This window comes from Lepidothrix coronata, unplaced genomic scaffold (assembly GCF_001604755.1).
Source record: "Lepidothrix coronata isolate B3197 unplaced genomic scaffold, Lepidothrix_coronata-1.0 Scaffold45, whole genome shotgun sequence".
NCBI lineage: Eukaryota > Metazoa > Chordata > Aves > Passeriformes > Pipridae > Lepidothrix > Lepidothrix coronata.
The window spans coordinates 2,498,166-2,513,777 of NW_016690225.1; the positions used below are offsets into that span (position 1 = coordinate 2,498,166).

At 34.7% G+C, this 15,612-nt stretch overlaps 1 protein-coding gene across 7 annotated transcripts in view; it reads right to left on the reverse strand.

Moving 5' to 3' along the window:
• Positions 1 to 15,612, reverse strand: part of CSMD1 (CUB and Sushi multiple domains 1) — a 1,090,193-nt gene that overhangs the window by 144,938 nt on the left and 929,643 nt on the right. For all 7 annotated transcript variants that reach the window (XM_017814555.1, XM_017814556.1, XM_017814554.1 and 4 more), the window contains 4 exons: positions 8,501 to 8,704; positions 7,257 to 7,381; positions 6,556 to 6,652; positions 4,042 to 4,146 (listed from right to left, as the gene is read on the reverse strand). In XM_017814555.1, the coding sequence (XP_017670044.1) occupies positions 4,042 to 4,146; positions 6,556 to 6,652; positions 7,257 to 7,381; positions 8,501 to 8,704 (531 nt within the window). The remainder of the gene's footprint in view (positions 1 to 4,041; positions 4,147 to 6,555; positions 6,653 to 7,256; positions 7,382 to 8,500; positions 8,705 to 15,612) is intronic.

Consider the following 15,612-nt stretch of genomic DNA (forward strand, 5'->3'; position numbering starts at 1 on the left):
ATATTTTACTGCTTTTTTACCATAGGTTGCTGCAACTGGATGAAACACCTACAACCCTTCTGAAATAACAAGAAACAACACCACACAGTGACTCTCAACAATACTTAAAATTATCTTATAACCAGAATGAATTTTTTCAAATGCACTGGCTAAGTGTTTCTTTTAAATTGAGTAAGTTTGTGTATCTGATTTTAAAAACAAAACCAACAAAACAAAATAAAAGAGCAAAACAAACAACAAAGAAACAAAGGGGAAAAAAATCTAAGTCATCAGTTTGACTGCAGCATACAAATTAAGCCCACTCAACTTGGACAACCAACTCATACCTATGTTGATCTCTTTCACAAAATCATTCTAAAGTAAATGACAAAATTAAATTATTCACTACAAGACTTGTATGTTTTTTAAGGTTACAAAGGAAACCTATGCACTGCCTAGGTTAGACATGCACTTAGACTTGCAGGAGCAGACTGCCCAGACCCTTTCCATGAAAATAAAGACATACACAGAAAGAACTTGCAAATGGACAGGGCAAGAGAAAGACATATTGTTAAAAGGAAAAAAGTGTTTCAAGAAATAAAAGAGCACTTATTCAAATACAAATATTTTGAAATATTTACCATTAAAATAAGCTGTCATCGAAGGTTGAAGCTTTTATAAAAGTAACTTATTCTATAAAGTTACTTCAAAACATCAATATAAGACATGTGATCCAATGATAGCAAACTAAATATATTTTACTGAAATAAAGCTGTTTTCCCTAACATAGTGATCTAAACCAAAGCATGCTTATAACATTTACATTGGTGAAAATATCTTTTTAAGTAGAAACTCTCATCCATTTATTCGAAAGTATTAAGGTAATGTGCAATTTATAAAGAAATAATTTTTATTGTGGAGAAATAATTTAGTAATGACTTAAGGACGCTCTCTTCTGTTGCTCCTTGATCCTTGGAATTTCTTCATGGATGAATGTTCCTAAGTGATTCTCGTTTCTTAATGCCATTATGAAGACTCTTGTCATATAAGGACAGTAGGGGTGAAGGATTCTGAAATGGTTAGTTTAGAGCAGTTTCATCTACTACTCTAATTTGTAATGTATGCCAAAAGTAAAGCTGGATGAAATGCTATTTGGTTCAATTTGTCTCTTCTATCCCTGCTATATCCTGCTGATGCACGATTTGAAGTTCAAATTTGGACTTGATGAGCTCAATACTTTCTTACTGAGAATTGATATTTTTCTAGTAATATCTATAATTAGAAAAACTAAGTGTCTCTACTGTATTTCCTAAAGGTCTTCTCACTAGAGATGAAATTACATCATAGAATCATAGAATATCCTGACTTGGAAGGGATCCATCAGGATTATCAAATCCAACTCCTGGCCCTGCACAGGACACCCCAAGAGTCACACCATGTGACTGAGAGCATTGCCCAAACGTCTCATGAACTCAGATGGGCTCAGTGCTGTAACCATTTCCCTGGGGAGCCTGTTCCAGTACTTATGCACCCTTTGAGTCAAACAAGTTTCCTGATATCCAATCTAAACCTCCCCTGCCTCAGCTTCATGACCTTTTCTCGAGTCCTGTTCACAAAAGTTAAGAGAACTGTACCTGCCCCTCCTCTCCCCCTCACCAAGAAGTTGTAGACTGCAATGAGGTCTCCCCTCATTTTCTCCAGTCTCTTTTTCTCCAGGCTGAACAGACCAAATGACCTCAGCCACTCCTCAAATGACTTCCCCTCGAGATCCTTCATCATCCTCATGGCCCTCCTTTGAATGCTCTCTGATAGCTTAATGTTCTTTTCATATTGTGATGTCTAAAACTGCAGACATATTCTTCTGTGATCCTATGGCTCTCTTTTCCTTTGCTTTTATCAAAAATATCTGATGTTCTAACACAGCATTTCCTGTTGAATGTTTATTCCTGGATAGCTGATATTTTTGAGGGTTTTTTTAGTATGACAACCTTTCAGCAACAGGACATTTTGTTCCAAATTTTAGATTGACTTCTGAACCAAAGGCACTTATTTTTCAGATGGGGCTTCCAAATGATCACAAGTTTTAGAATTCATAATCAAACACCAGCATTTTGTTACAGAGAAAAGGTACTTCCTTCTCTGCTTTTTTCTTGGTCTAAGAAGTTGTCTGCTCAATATAAAACAGTACGTTCTTCCTGTGGGGATTTGGTCAGTTTCTGTACTCAGACGCACAGAGATATGCTGTACTCCTGCTAGACCTGCAGAGACCATATAGACACATAAGAAAGGAAATTTTTCTTTCCTGCTTGACTATCAACAGAATAGTTAACGAAGCTCTGAATGCTGATCATTGCTACCTTGACCTGTACTGAGCTGCACTTCTAAAAAACCTGGCCTTGAAATATTGGCACCACTGAAGTCAATAAATGTTTTAGCAGAGCACAGTTGTGGGACTGGCAATTTGGAGATGAACAAAAGCATAAATCTAAGTGATTTTACTTGTTAACAGGTTTTTTTCCAAGAGTCACGGTGATAATAAAACATAACAATTTAACTTAAAAATGTTTGTTGTATGACGTCCTAGAATAATTTTGTACTTCTTTACACTTCATATGGAATTATACTTTCACTTAAGGTTAAGGAGAAAGGTTGGAGGAGTAAAACAAAAAGACCAGCTGGGAAGGAGGGGTCTCCAGACAAAAAAAAAAAAAAAAAGAGAATTTGTCAAAATAATAGATTCTAAAAAAATTCCTGTATAAGTAATATTCATGTTTTCATTCAGTGTCACCATTAGATTGTACTGAAAAAATCCTACAACATATTTGCACATAAATGCTAGAAATATACAGGAAACTAAATGAAAACATAAGGCTAACTTGTGACTACAGTTTGTTTAAAATATTTATTATGAGCTGAAAAACTAATGTTTTGAAATTCTGTGCAGCTTTATCTTTTATTTACAATTTTTAATCTCAATCGTAAATAGAGTTTACTAAAAAACATCCATGTATTCATTAACTTATGTGTACTTCTTTAAAATGTTAATAACAACATTACTATTTTTGGACATTAATAGTGGACTCCATGTAATAGAAAAACTAACTCCATTTTCAAGAAAATTCTTGAATGGTCTTTGAAAGAAAAGACAGCACACTCATATTCAAAAATTAAATAGCATTTACTTTCTGACCTTCATCAAAACACTCATCAGACTGTCATAATCATATTACCTTTTAAATGCTAGACTATTCTTAGCAATACATATTTCCTGTTAAAAGCAATACTATGCAAGCATATATACTGAATTTACTGTTATTCTATAGTATTTTAAATTTTGGAGAGATGTAATAATACAAACATGAGTGTTTGAATTAAATATGATTATGTGAGGTAATCCACTGTTTATAGCTTCAAACCTCTACATTTTAGAACCAAGCTGCTCAAAAACATATAAAGAGTTAATATATAGCAGAATTTTCCATTAAAATTTTTAGATTATTCTACCCATACTACCAGTGATTTACCAAGATAACTGTAATCTCTTTTTGTAGCTCTGGGATTAAAAAGTTAGGTTTTGCAATTACAGCAATTTGTTGAGAGAAAACAACTTGAAGGAAAGAAAAGAACAGCAAAGCATAAATATATGCATGCATGTATGGAAAATAAATATGTTATTTGCTCTGTTTTTATCTATTTCCAAGCAGGGAAATTAACTCTTACTTTTGGTTTGTTTTTTTTTTTGGTCACCTAAATTTCAAAACTAAGCTGAAATAAGTTGAAGAAACCTCACACTAATATTAAAGTCTACATTTTTAAAACCATTGTTCTGATTTGACAGGTTCGTTTGTTATATGCTGCTAATTTGTGAAAGCTGGTTTTCAGTAATTTCAAATGTCACTTCCTTTAAAATTTCAGTTTAATAGATATCACTTAGACCAGGCTTGGTAGTCGGGAAAGGAAAAACAAAAAGCAAACAAGCATAAAAAATAATATAAGTTCTCTGTTCCCTTTTCTTTATGCATGTTTTTTCCTGAGAAAGTTTCAAAGAACAAGGAGTCTTACTTTTGTATTCCAGGTGAAAACCAGCTGCTGCCACACTAATGTCAGAGTGAAAATGTAGATAAAGTTGATTGGAGGTGCTATTCAACAATGCTGGCACAGTTGTACCTGGAAAAATAAAAGTTATGGAATAACTGTAGCATGCTGATATATTAACGTTTTATATTGAAAAGACATAACCAAGACTGAATCAGACAGGCTTATTTTCTTCTCATTATGTGCATGGAAATCTCAAATATTCTACTATGTTCTGCCTTGTTTTCTCCTGAAGTAGCATGAAAATTTTGATTACAAGTCATAACAATAAGAGGCTCTGTAAGTACAATCAAACAAAATCCCATCACGTTTAGAGGAAAGTTTATTGACTTGGACAGAAAAAAAAAAGGTGTAAACAGAAAAAAAAAATCACATAAGTAAAGGATTTGATTATGAGAACAAGCTCAACTTCCATTTGCCTTTTTCCCCGCATGTGTATAAAGCCTGTAGTACAGAACAAAACAGTGCAGATTTTTTTTTCTATGTCCACTCCACACATTGTTCCCACAATATTTCAACCTTTCATGCTAATTCAGAGAATGTGACAGGAAATTAAGAAGCAGATATAACACATTAAAAAAAAAAGGCATACTAGCTTTTTCTAAGTTAAATGTCTATAATGAAACTGTGCCACTGACTTTAGTGTGTGCTACACAACAAGCTTATCACTAATCCTGGTTAGATTCTTTGCCACTGGAACTGCTGAGTCTGACACAACACTGTATTTATTACTACATGATACCCATGCAATTCATATTTTACAGTCTAAAGTTGGAAGATCTACTGAGGCTAAAAATTACATCATTTCCTCTGATTACCCTCAAAGACAGTATCGAGTAGCTAATGATCTTCGGTGGTGAATGCATAAGAAATATTTTCATTTCCTGTGGGGCATTTTCTGTTTCTATGGTAACTGTGAGCAGTCTAGGTATAAGCTTTAAACCTGGGCTTAAAAAGAAATGCTGGAAAGAATTATCTTCCTAAGTCTACAATCTAAACTAAGAAATGGTAAATACTTTTAAATCTAAAACTGTATTAAGTAAAATCTTGATATAAATGGTGAGGACCTAAAAGATGACAAGCTGGCCTTTTAAGGAAGGTGTCTGACACAGAAACTGAAATTTACAGACAGCACAAAGCACTCACACGATACTTATCCTGGAGTACAGAAAACAGTCCTTCCTGGAGGGACGACTTTTCATAGTATCTGTAAAGGAAACTTCCCTGTCTGACCACCCACGCAGGGTGGTCACACTCCCACAACCAGAGATTTTCACTGTAGGGACTGAAGCCCCTTCACAGCAGCTGGCTCTGCTGGGAGGGGACAGCTGAATCCAGCTGACCGAAGGGATATTGTATACCACATGGTGTCGGGTTCATCAATAAAAACTGGGAGACAAAAGAGGAAGGAGAGGATGTTGGCAGTTATGGCATTTCTGTTCCCAAGCAACCATTATATGTGAAGGAGCCCTGCAGTCCTGGGAGTGGCTGAACACCTGTCTGCACATAGGAAATGGTTAACTAATTCCTTTTGCTTTGCTTACACATGCAGCTTTTACTGCACCTCTTATATCTCAACCCATGAGTTGTCCTACTTTTAGCCTTCCAGTTCTCTTCCTCATTCCACTGTTGGAAGTGAGCAAGAAATTGAGTAGAGCTGAGCTGCCTACTTGGGTTAACCCACAATGCATTTCAATATGTAAATTTGGAGATACAATTTCAAATTATTTAATTCAATAGCCAAATGAGCTAATTTTTCAGTTCATTTTTCATTTCCTTACTAATCCAGTATACATCTAGACTTTAAAAGTTTGTGAAATCATCAGAGAAGCAAAAATCCACAAAATACTTTAGCTACACCAAGATCAGATTCGTGATCATGAGTCTGGGTTATTATTCATGATTTAATCCTTTTCTCTTGCTCTGGTTTATAGAACATACTCTTTCTATAAAAATAGTCTCATATAAAAGGAGTAAAAGTATATGTGTTTGAAGTACATTTTAAACAAGTAGTTTTTGTTATGTTCCAGTTGTATTAATTTTGTTTGTTCTGCGGGGCCTGGTAGTTTGAATGAATATTGAATGCTTTGGCTTTTTCCTGAGAAAGGGAGGCTAATAAGGATAAATTAAGTAAAAGCTATCGAGGGAAGCTCTTTGAATGTCAGTACCAATTTACATCACTATATCTACTCTATAGGAGGGGTAGGTAAGATAAAGAATTTTTTTTTGAAAGTATTATCAACTAAATCCACCAATCAAAGTTAAAAAATTTAGTATCATATTTTCTTCTGAAAATCTCTTCGAATTTGAGTACTGACATGTTTACAGCACCTGAAGTCTCCTACCAAAAATGAGAATATTTCATAATGATATCACAAATGATGTAATATATACTCTTTGTCTATATGTGTGAGTAAACAAAGACGTTCTCTCACACATCTATGTATAAAACTGTATCTTTAAATCATAGCATATCCTCACCTGAAAAGCTCCCAAGACGTGGTGCTGTCACATCTCCACCATCATATATTTCAAGGGAGTCCCAATTATGTTCAGTGGCAAAGCTGATGACCTGTATCTGTAAAACACAACCATGGAACTTTTTAGGCCAACTAGCCATATGCGTTTTTAAATGATTTAGAAACAATAAAATAAAAAGAGAACATATCCTAAAGAAAATAAAAATAGGAGATCTGAACAATGACACCTCAGTGATAAAAGTGTAAATAAAACATTAACATTCAGATTTTATATTGTGTTAACTCTTAGAAAATATGGCACTAGGTAAATAAGAAGGATTTTGCATGTGTATTGTATCATTTTAAATAATTGTTCAAGTTGTAAAAGAGAAGATAAGAGAGTTGCAGCCCTCTCAAGTGCCTCAGCAATACCCTAGAAGATAGACAAGGTTGGCATTTACATACCAGACTAAAGGATCAGGACCTGCTTTCAAAACACTACACAGTTAAAAACAGAAAACTCCTTGTTAATCGTTTTTCATTCATATCCCCATGTGAAAAGAAAGTAACATAAAATAAAGCTAACCAAAGAAAAATAATGAGAAAACCAGACCACAAATATTTCAAGTACCCACCCAGAATTATCTGATTACTATTTAATGAAATTTCTAGAGAAATAAACAAAGTACTTAATATTCCATGCTTGACAGAATACAGACTTGCCTGAATACCTGATCCTTCAGTCACTATGATTTTCCACACACAATTCAAGCTGTTACCATAAGGTTCGGGGTAACCTGGTGAAAGAATAGTACCTCTGCGCTCAGTAAAATTCCCACTGCATGGCACTGAAAGAAAGTATTATTGCAAATTATTACACAACCACTATTGAGAACAGAAGAGTAGTAATAATTTTACTAAGATCATCATAATAATTAGCTTTTGTAGCATAAACACATAGACATGAAGTAATCATCTGAACTTAGGAAGCTTGTTATCTAAAATCTATGAGTTATATCAAGGATAATATACAACCTGCATTAATAAAAAATTCAGAAATTAACTTTATTTTGAATATGTGCAGTCTAGAACAAACCAGCATTACAGCCTAATCATGTCTTACCTGAGAGTAACAACAAACTGTAAAGACATAATGTTAAATACAATCATGATTGACAGAAATTTTGCTAACTTACCCACAGCTTAAGATAGTTCCAGTATTGGATCTAGCTGGGAAAGCAGTGTAGTACATTAAATATTTTTACTGATATATGCTTGCTTCTTTAAGGTTCAAGAAAACAGAACAAAACTAAACAAACAGAACCCCCACCAGAATACAGAGAAAATAGGACACCTACATCTATTTTTAGAACACTCTAATTATTTATAAAGTAAATTCCTATTAATAGCAATGACTTTTGGATATAAATCCAAGAAGAGAGAAAATAAAACTTCAATGTTCACCAAAAAAAAAAATAAAATTGAAGTGCTAAACGTTATGCCAGTGCAGGTCTACTGACACATTGAAGAAAATTAGCTACACTTAACAATGCTATCATTATTCAACGTACACTATGCTTCTGCTTAAAAATAAATCATCATCTTATGTGTGATAGAAATACAAAGTAAGTACTGTGTAATAAAACAGGTAAAGACACTTATGGAGAATAATAATATGTCCTATATTTCAAGCTGTAGATAAGTCATGAAAATAATGAATGTTTAAGAAAATGTGCATCACACTTGTTCATAAAATCTAAGTCATTATACAAAACACTATATTGTCTGCTAGCCAGCCGGTACTCAATTACTTCTTGATATGAAAACTGCTCTTTGAAATTGGGCATGACCGATATTAATCAAAGGAGAGGGAATATATGTGTTAAACACTATTTTCTCAAACAGTTCCTGAACCCTAATTCAGAGACATGTGTGACAGAACAGACGACTTAAATGTAATTGCTTACCTACACAGCTTGGCACTGTGTCATTCCACTGAGCCAAGGCATTAGGTACGGACTGACATCGGATAGCTTTCGAGCCTTGTAGTAGATAACCAGGACTACACTCAAATCGAACAACAGAGCCTGCTGAAAACTCAGAGCCGATCCTCCTTCCATACCTAGGCTCTGGAACTGAGCTACACTGTGTATCACTTGTGCGTGGAACAGCTGCGTAAAATGAGAAAAAAATCAAAATAAAAACCATGAATACAAGTGACAGCCAAAGTAAATAAATAAAAAAAGAAATAAATAAAATAAATAGACCAATAAAAAGCTTATTGTTTCTTGTAGGACAGAGCTTAATTCATTTTACTTGCTCTGCTACTCTCCTCTCAAAGAATGACCCTATGCTTTCGGAATGTAGTTTTGGGCTGGGACTGTGTACAATCATATGAGTGCCATGGCAGATTGGAGAGCTTTTCATGCATGTCTTTAGGCATGAGAAGATCAGTGGGTGTTTCTGTGGCCGTCTTTGATGACAGGATACTATATCTACCACGTACTTCACTTAATAAATATGGGGGCTTTGCCTTCTCACTAGAAGCCAAGAAAAATATTACGGTGTAGGTAATCAGATATAAAGACAGTGAAATATCTTACAAATATTTGATTTATCATATTGGAGAATACAAAGTGATAACAATATACCCTCCAGGCTATGTCCGTGTTTCCTGTTGACAACAATTATTTTTACCAATAGTTTCTGGGAACTCATAAACCTGGTGTGATACAAGAACAGCTAAAAGACTGTAAGCAACATATAAAGAGCAAAATAACATTTATTAGAGACCCATGGGCTTGTTTTCCCTTTGTTATTTATAACCACTTCTTTATAAAAAGCATTTTTATACCTACTGATTCTTGGTATTGTACATGCTGTTTGTGTATCAAACTTGTTCTTACTACATTTCATTTTGCAGTTAGGTTGTAAATGCTAATTTAAAAAAAATATAAAATTTATATAGAAAATAATAGAAGTGCAATTTGTGTGCAATATCACCTATGTTTTACAGTATAATAAAATAAACACACATTAAATAATCTAATTAAATATAAGCAATTTTTCTGTATGAGTGGCATGATCAAAGGCTTTGCTTGATCAGCTTGGTTTCTTCAAGAATTACTTTAGAGCATCACTGAGTATTCTTTGGATTTTTAGACCAGTTCTAACTAGTTATACCGCTCAAGTAACACCATAAATATTGCTTGCCATTTAGTTCTTAAGTAAGAAAGACACAGAATGGCACAGAAGAAAAAAAAAGGGAGGTGGGTGTTACACTTTATTCTGGGTAAATTTTTAGACATGACGCTTCAGGCTTACTAGTGTAAACAGAATCACAGTTAGTTTTATGTTATAGCATTATGCTTAAATTCCTTTGCTGGTCTGTAATAGTGAAGAGCGGTATTTCCATCTGTTCATGTGCACACCTGCACATACACACCACGCCCCCCTCCTTGTTCAGCTACCCTACTCACTAAGTGAAAGACAAGGTATATGGAGCCTATATATACTTATTTTCATACTGATAGCTTTATGCTTCTCTTATGTCTTATATTGTAATTTGCCCTATTAAGAATCATAATTATCTAAGTTTTAAGTATTGGTAAATGCTCTAACAGTTAACATTTGTTAATGATTTGGATACAGAACACTAACTGAAATCAATCCTATCTTAAATCTAGCATTAAATATGCAACATATTTTAAAAGAACATTGGGAGCTCTCATTTATTATTACATTATGTTCTACCAGTTTTCTGCATTGTTACCGAATATAAGAGTTTAGTTTATGCAAGTATCACTGAATGAAGAGAAAGAATTTTTCAAAGAATATTTAAAAATAATCAATACTAGCAATAACAGTAAAATACACACTCTTTGTTATGCAATGATTTGTCCCACAATGTCATACAGGTACAGTAACATATATTTTCTTCTAAATCAGTATGTTAGACGATTGAAGAATATTTTAACCTTGAAAGCTTAAGAGAGGATTGAAGGTCAGAGGTACACAGTAGGGTAAAACAAAAGCAAATACACTTTTTTTTCTTTTTAATGTTTAAACACTACACAATTTAAACAAACCACTTACCTTTCAGAAAATGTAATATACCTGCCTTTGCTCAAATAAATAGGATTTTAGGACCTCATTATCACACAGATACTCTGTAAAACATGTTTATGTATACAGTTCTGAGCATGGCAGGAAACTGCACGGCAATTGTGGAAGGATAATGAAGAAATCATATTTCAAGGATTTCACACAGTCACAGTTCTTCCTGATCATAAGCTGCAGACCAGATGCAGTCTGCCAGGTCAGTTCAGCTGACCCAGACTGCTCTCTTTTTTGTTCTTTTTTATTGGGATTGATAGCATTTTCTCTAGCAAAGTATCTTCTGTGCAAGCACCATTTTACTCAAACCTTTTCTTTTTAATTTTGTTGTATAATGACTTTACAATGGACTAGGTGATAATGACTTCACAATTGACTAGGTAATGATGGCTGCTCACACATCCAACCATGTGACTGCCATATACCTAGAACTACAGTTTCTGCTGCATGATTAGGCATTAATCCACCCCTTGGTCAGGACTACTTGCTCACATGGGAGTTTTGGTAATGAGATAAATCATTCACAATCATGTGACAGTAAAAGGTACAATACATTGCTGTGGACAAATCAGTCTCAATTCAGGGAATTTATACTTAATTCTACTTAATTTAATTTACTACTAATTTACACAAACTTCTGATCACTGATTCAGGATTTAAGAAGAAAGAGGATACAAACAGTTAAACAACAACTTAAGTAAACAGTTTTATTTCATTCCCACCAAACTCAACTTCAAACACCTATCCACCCCCTTTCTTTGTCTCAACTTTCTTGTGTCCATCTTTGTTCTGCCAGTGATGTGAGAGGTAGCACAGGAGGTGGGCTCATGCACTCTCTTTTTGCTTAATTTTTTTCTTTTTGCTTTGATATACTTAAATGTTTTACCCATTTTTGTCCTGCTTTTTGCTTCTTCAAGTTTTCAGATCACTCTGATTGTTCTTGCTCCACTGTGGGTCACCTATGTTCTACAGTTGCTCAAAGATCACAGAATCATAGAATCGTAGAATCAGCCTGGTTGGAAGGGACCTCTGAGATCATCCAGTCCAACTCTTGATCCACTACTGCTGTGGTTACTAGACCATGGCACTGAGTGCCACATCCGGTTTCATCTTAAAAACCTCCGGGGACAGAGAATCCACCACTTCCCTTGGCAGCCCATTCCAGTGCCTGATTACCCTCTCTGTAAAGAATTTCTTTCTAATATCTAAGCTAAACCTCGCCTGGTAGAGGGACATTCCCTGCTGCAGAACAGGACTTTCACATGCTGCCAACCCCTCTGAGGTGTTCTCACTCCAGCAGGGGTTACGCATAGGCCACAGTCCTTTTAGAAATACTAGCCTTTTGGCATGGAGGGTCTCTTTCCAAGAGTATCTCCAACAAGCCCTCCAGCAGTTTCTTTAACAGCATTTACCCAGAAGCATCTCTGCCCCAAAGCAGTTGTCACTCAGATATTTTTGAGAACAGGCATCACATGCTCCTATGACTAGTGGAAGCTTTGGCATGTGAGAACTTCTTTATACCAGCTTCAGAGGAAGCTGTTTGTGAGTGGCACATGGTACTTCATGACCTCCTTCCACACAGGTCACCACCTCAGCCCACTGCTAGTTAAACTTTTACCCTTACACATGCCTAAAGCTTATCTGTCTTACATAAGAGGCTACACGACCTGACTGAAAAGTTCAGCATCACTTCTGGAGTATTTTTCATTTGTTGCGTGGAAGAAACTCTTGCTTGGCCTTTTATGGGAATACTACCTTTCTTTATGTATTTTTTCACCCAATTTCTCAAAAGGAAGTAAGCTATGGAAGAAAATACCATAATTTTCAGTAATCACATCTGGAAATTTGCATTCATGCGCTAGTAATCCAAATAGTTTTTTTGCTTAACTAGAATTTTCAGCACCTCTCAACAAAGGATATTTGATCATCTGGTTTCATTATAATATTGCCTTATGAAAGTTATTTTCCTGTGAGCAAGCTATCTCAGACAGGAGAAAAAATATTGAGACAGTTCAGTAGTACTTTTAAATGAGTTCACATAGCAGAAGTACTGTTATGTGCTTGCTTTTCAGACTAAAAGGCACTATTTTACTGAGATCAGCCATGAATATCCATGGCTAGGGCTGTGTCAGATTATTCTATTGTCAGCAAGAAACACTCAGTGCCATGTTAAAATTGATATTGTACTCAGTTTTTCACAGGTTTTACTAATACTGTGTTAATGGTTACAGTGAGATAAGAAATGCTAAGATGTACCATCACTATAACAGGTACTCTTTCTGTTATTGTTTCCTCCTGTTTTAAAAAGAACTGCCTTAACAATACAAGTAATGGAAGCTAACAACAAAGTGAGATAGTTCCATACTGTTTAAAATGGGACTTAGATTTAAATAGTCCATGGCAAAATGTAGTACAGTTTCAAACATCTATAAAAAGTTAGGAAAATGTGTGTTCCTCTTAAAGGTGACACAGCTGAGAGCTCAGCTAAAATGCCTCTCACCAGTAGATTATTTTAGTTGGAAGAGACCTACAACAATCATTTAGTCCAACTGCTTTTCCAATTCAGGACTTACCAGGTCATGACATTAACATGTTATTAAGGGCATGTTTCAAATGTCTTTTGAACACTGACAGGCTTGAGGCATTAATCACCTCTCTAGGATGTCTGCTTTAGAGTAGAACATAATGTGTCATAGTAATACATATGTAGAATAATACTAACAGTTTTAGTTCTGCTCTCAAATTTAACAGACAATGTGTGGCTCTGTATTTTAGTCTTGTCACAGTTTAGATCACCTTAATTGTTAAAGTCATATTCCTCCTATATTATTCCTCATCTTTGTCTTTATCACACAATCCTTCCTGATCCTAGTATGGTAACTTTCTTAATAATCCTCTTTAAAAAATCTTATTTGATCTCATAAATTAGTTCATGCATTTGTATGGTAGAGCAAGAAGAAGAAAAAAAGTATTAAAACCCCATAAATTTTTGGATGGTAGGAAGGTCATTACTTTGCTATGTAGGGAGTGAACTCTGTACTGCTACAGCCTCAGTCATAAAAAATATAAGCTCTTGTTTCTTACGTGATGTCTTAGCAGGAAGACCAACATATGAAAACCTGAAAAAAATATAATTTTCAATCTTCTTAAACATGATTGTTCCTAGCATGCATCAACATACCTGACCCTAATAGTTTGAAAGACTGGATATTCATTCAGTCTGATATTACAGATAGTCTTTATCTATTGCATGAAACACAAGGAAATGTGATGATCTAAGAAAAAGAAATGAAGGCATAGATGACATACCCAGCGAAAAAGAATTTTTTTATAAAGTGGCATTACAAAAGCCATTAAATCTGAATCAAAAGCTACAAACCTTATCTGTTGCTTGCTGAAACCAGAATGTGAAATAATGCAAGCAATAACTTTCTCCCCTCTAGCCTTTATTTTAGCTTTTGCCTATAGTGTTGGCAACCTAGACTTCTCAAGCTGTATCACATAGGCATTCCATTTTCTACAGTAATTATCTTTTAGTAAATGTTTCATACTGCTGTGAAACAAAATTGAAATCAGCCCAGTGGAAAAGTGAACAGCGAAGAAGGTCAACCTGGAATAGAGGGCAATAAATAAGATGATTGACTTTGCAGACCAGACTACTGTGTTCAGTATGAGAGTGGATGTCATTCTCTGGAGTATTTAAAAGGCTATCAAGCAGGTGGTCATTGGAAGTATGATCACATGCTTCAAAAGAAGAGAGAAAAAAATCTCAAAATTATAGAGGTTATTAAATGCCACTAACTCATTAACCGATATATGTGTATATATATATATAAAATATATTAAAATCCCTCTATATTCAAATAGCTTCGTGATTCTCCTGAGACAAATAAAGTGACTTTTTCTAACTCATTTTCTTCTCATTTGTTAAAATCTATTTGTTAGTTACCAAAAACACAAATTAATTAAATGAGGCATAGCGTTGTCCTCACCTGGAGACTTCCAGTCTATCCAGTAATCTATATGTGTGTATATATACATACACAGCTAATGGAATTGTGAGTTTGTATCACTATGAATTCTTATAAAGCAGCAAAAAATAACACTTTAGGCATATGACAATCAAATAGACTTAGACATAAAGATGTCATTCATATGCAAATGGATAAGAACTAAATGCTGAAAGCTCTTTTATAATTCCAGAAGTTTATATTCCCCCTCTTTTATGATTAATTTTCCATGACAAATTTTAATGCATGTGATGCTTTTGATGTGTAAAAAGGGCAGGTAATGATATCTTGAGGTATATCTAAAATAGAGTGTGCAGTCATGGTGATATCTTTCTATAAATACAGAAGTAAGAAGGCTTAAAAAAACATCCAACAAGCTTCTTCCAACAGTGGAAAAATATTCTTGAGGTGAGACAATTCTTTCCATTTATTTGCTGTGTCAACATACAACTGTGCTCCAATGTTAAAAAAAAAAATCAAAAATTAAAAAGGAAAATAGGAATCTTGATAATATTATTTAAAACTACCCAAAACTAATTTTACACTTCAATTTAGTAAAGCTGAAAAACTAGTACACAATAACCCACAGTGCTCAGTGAGTGTGTCATTACGCTTATTGGGTATGTGTGCAATTCATCTAGTGAACTGCCCAGAAGTCCCTTTGGGACTGCATTTGTTGGCTGTACAGGCAATGAATCTGTAAGTAGCAGTCCAGGTGTCACCAGACCGCATTCTCCAAGACACATGGATCAGCTTAGTGCATTAAGCTGCCCAGCAGCATACTAACAGACTTGGTCATGCTGTCTCTTTCTTGCATTCCAGCTGCAGTGTGCAGACATGCATATAATACCTCCTCAAGTTCAGTTGGGTCAGAAACAGACCAGTAAGTCTTCCATCCACCCTTCAATATTGAAACTGCCTAATGGTCTCTGCCATAGTAATTTTCTCTCCAA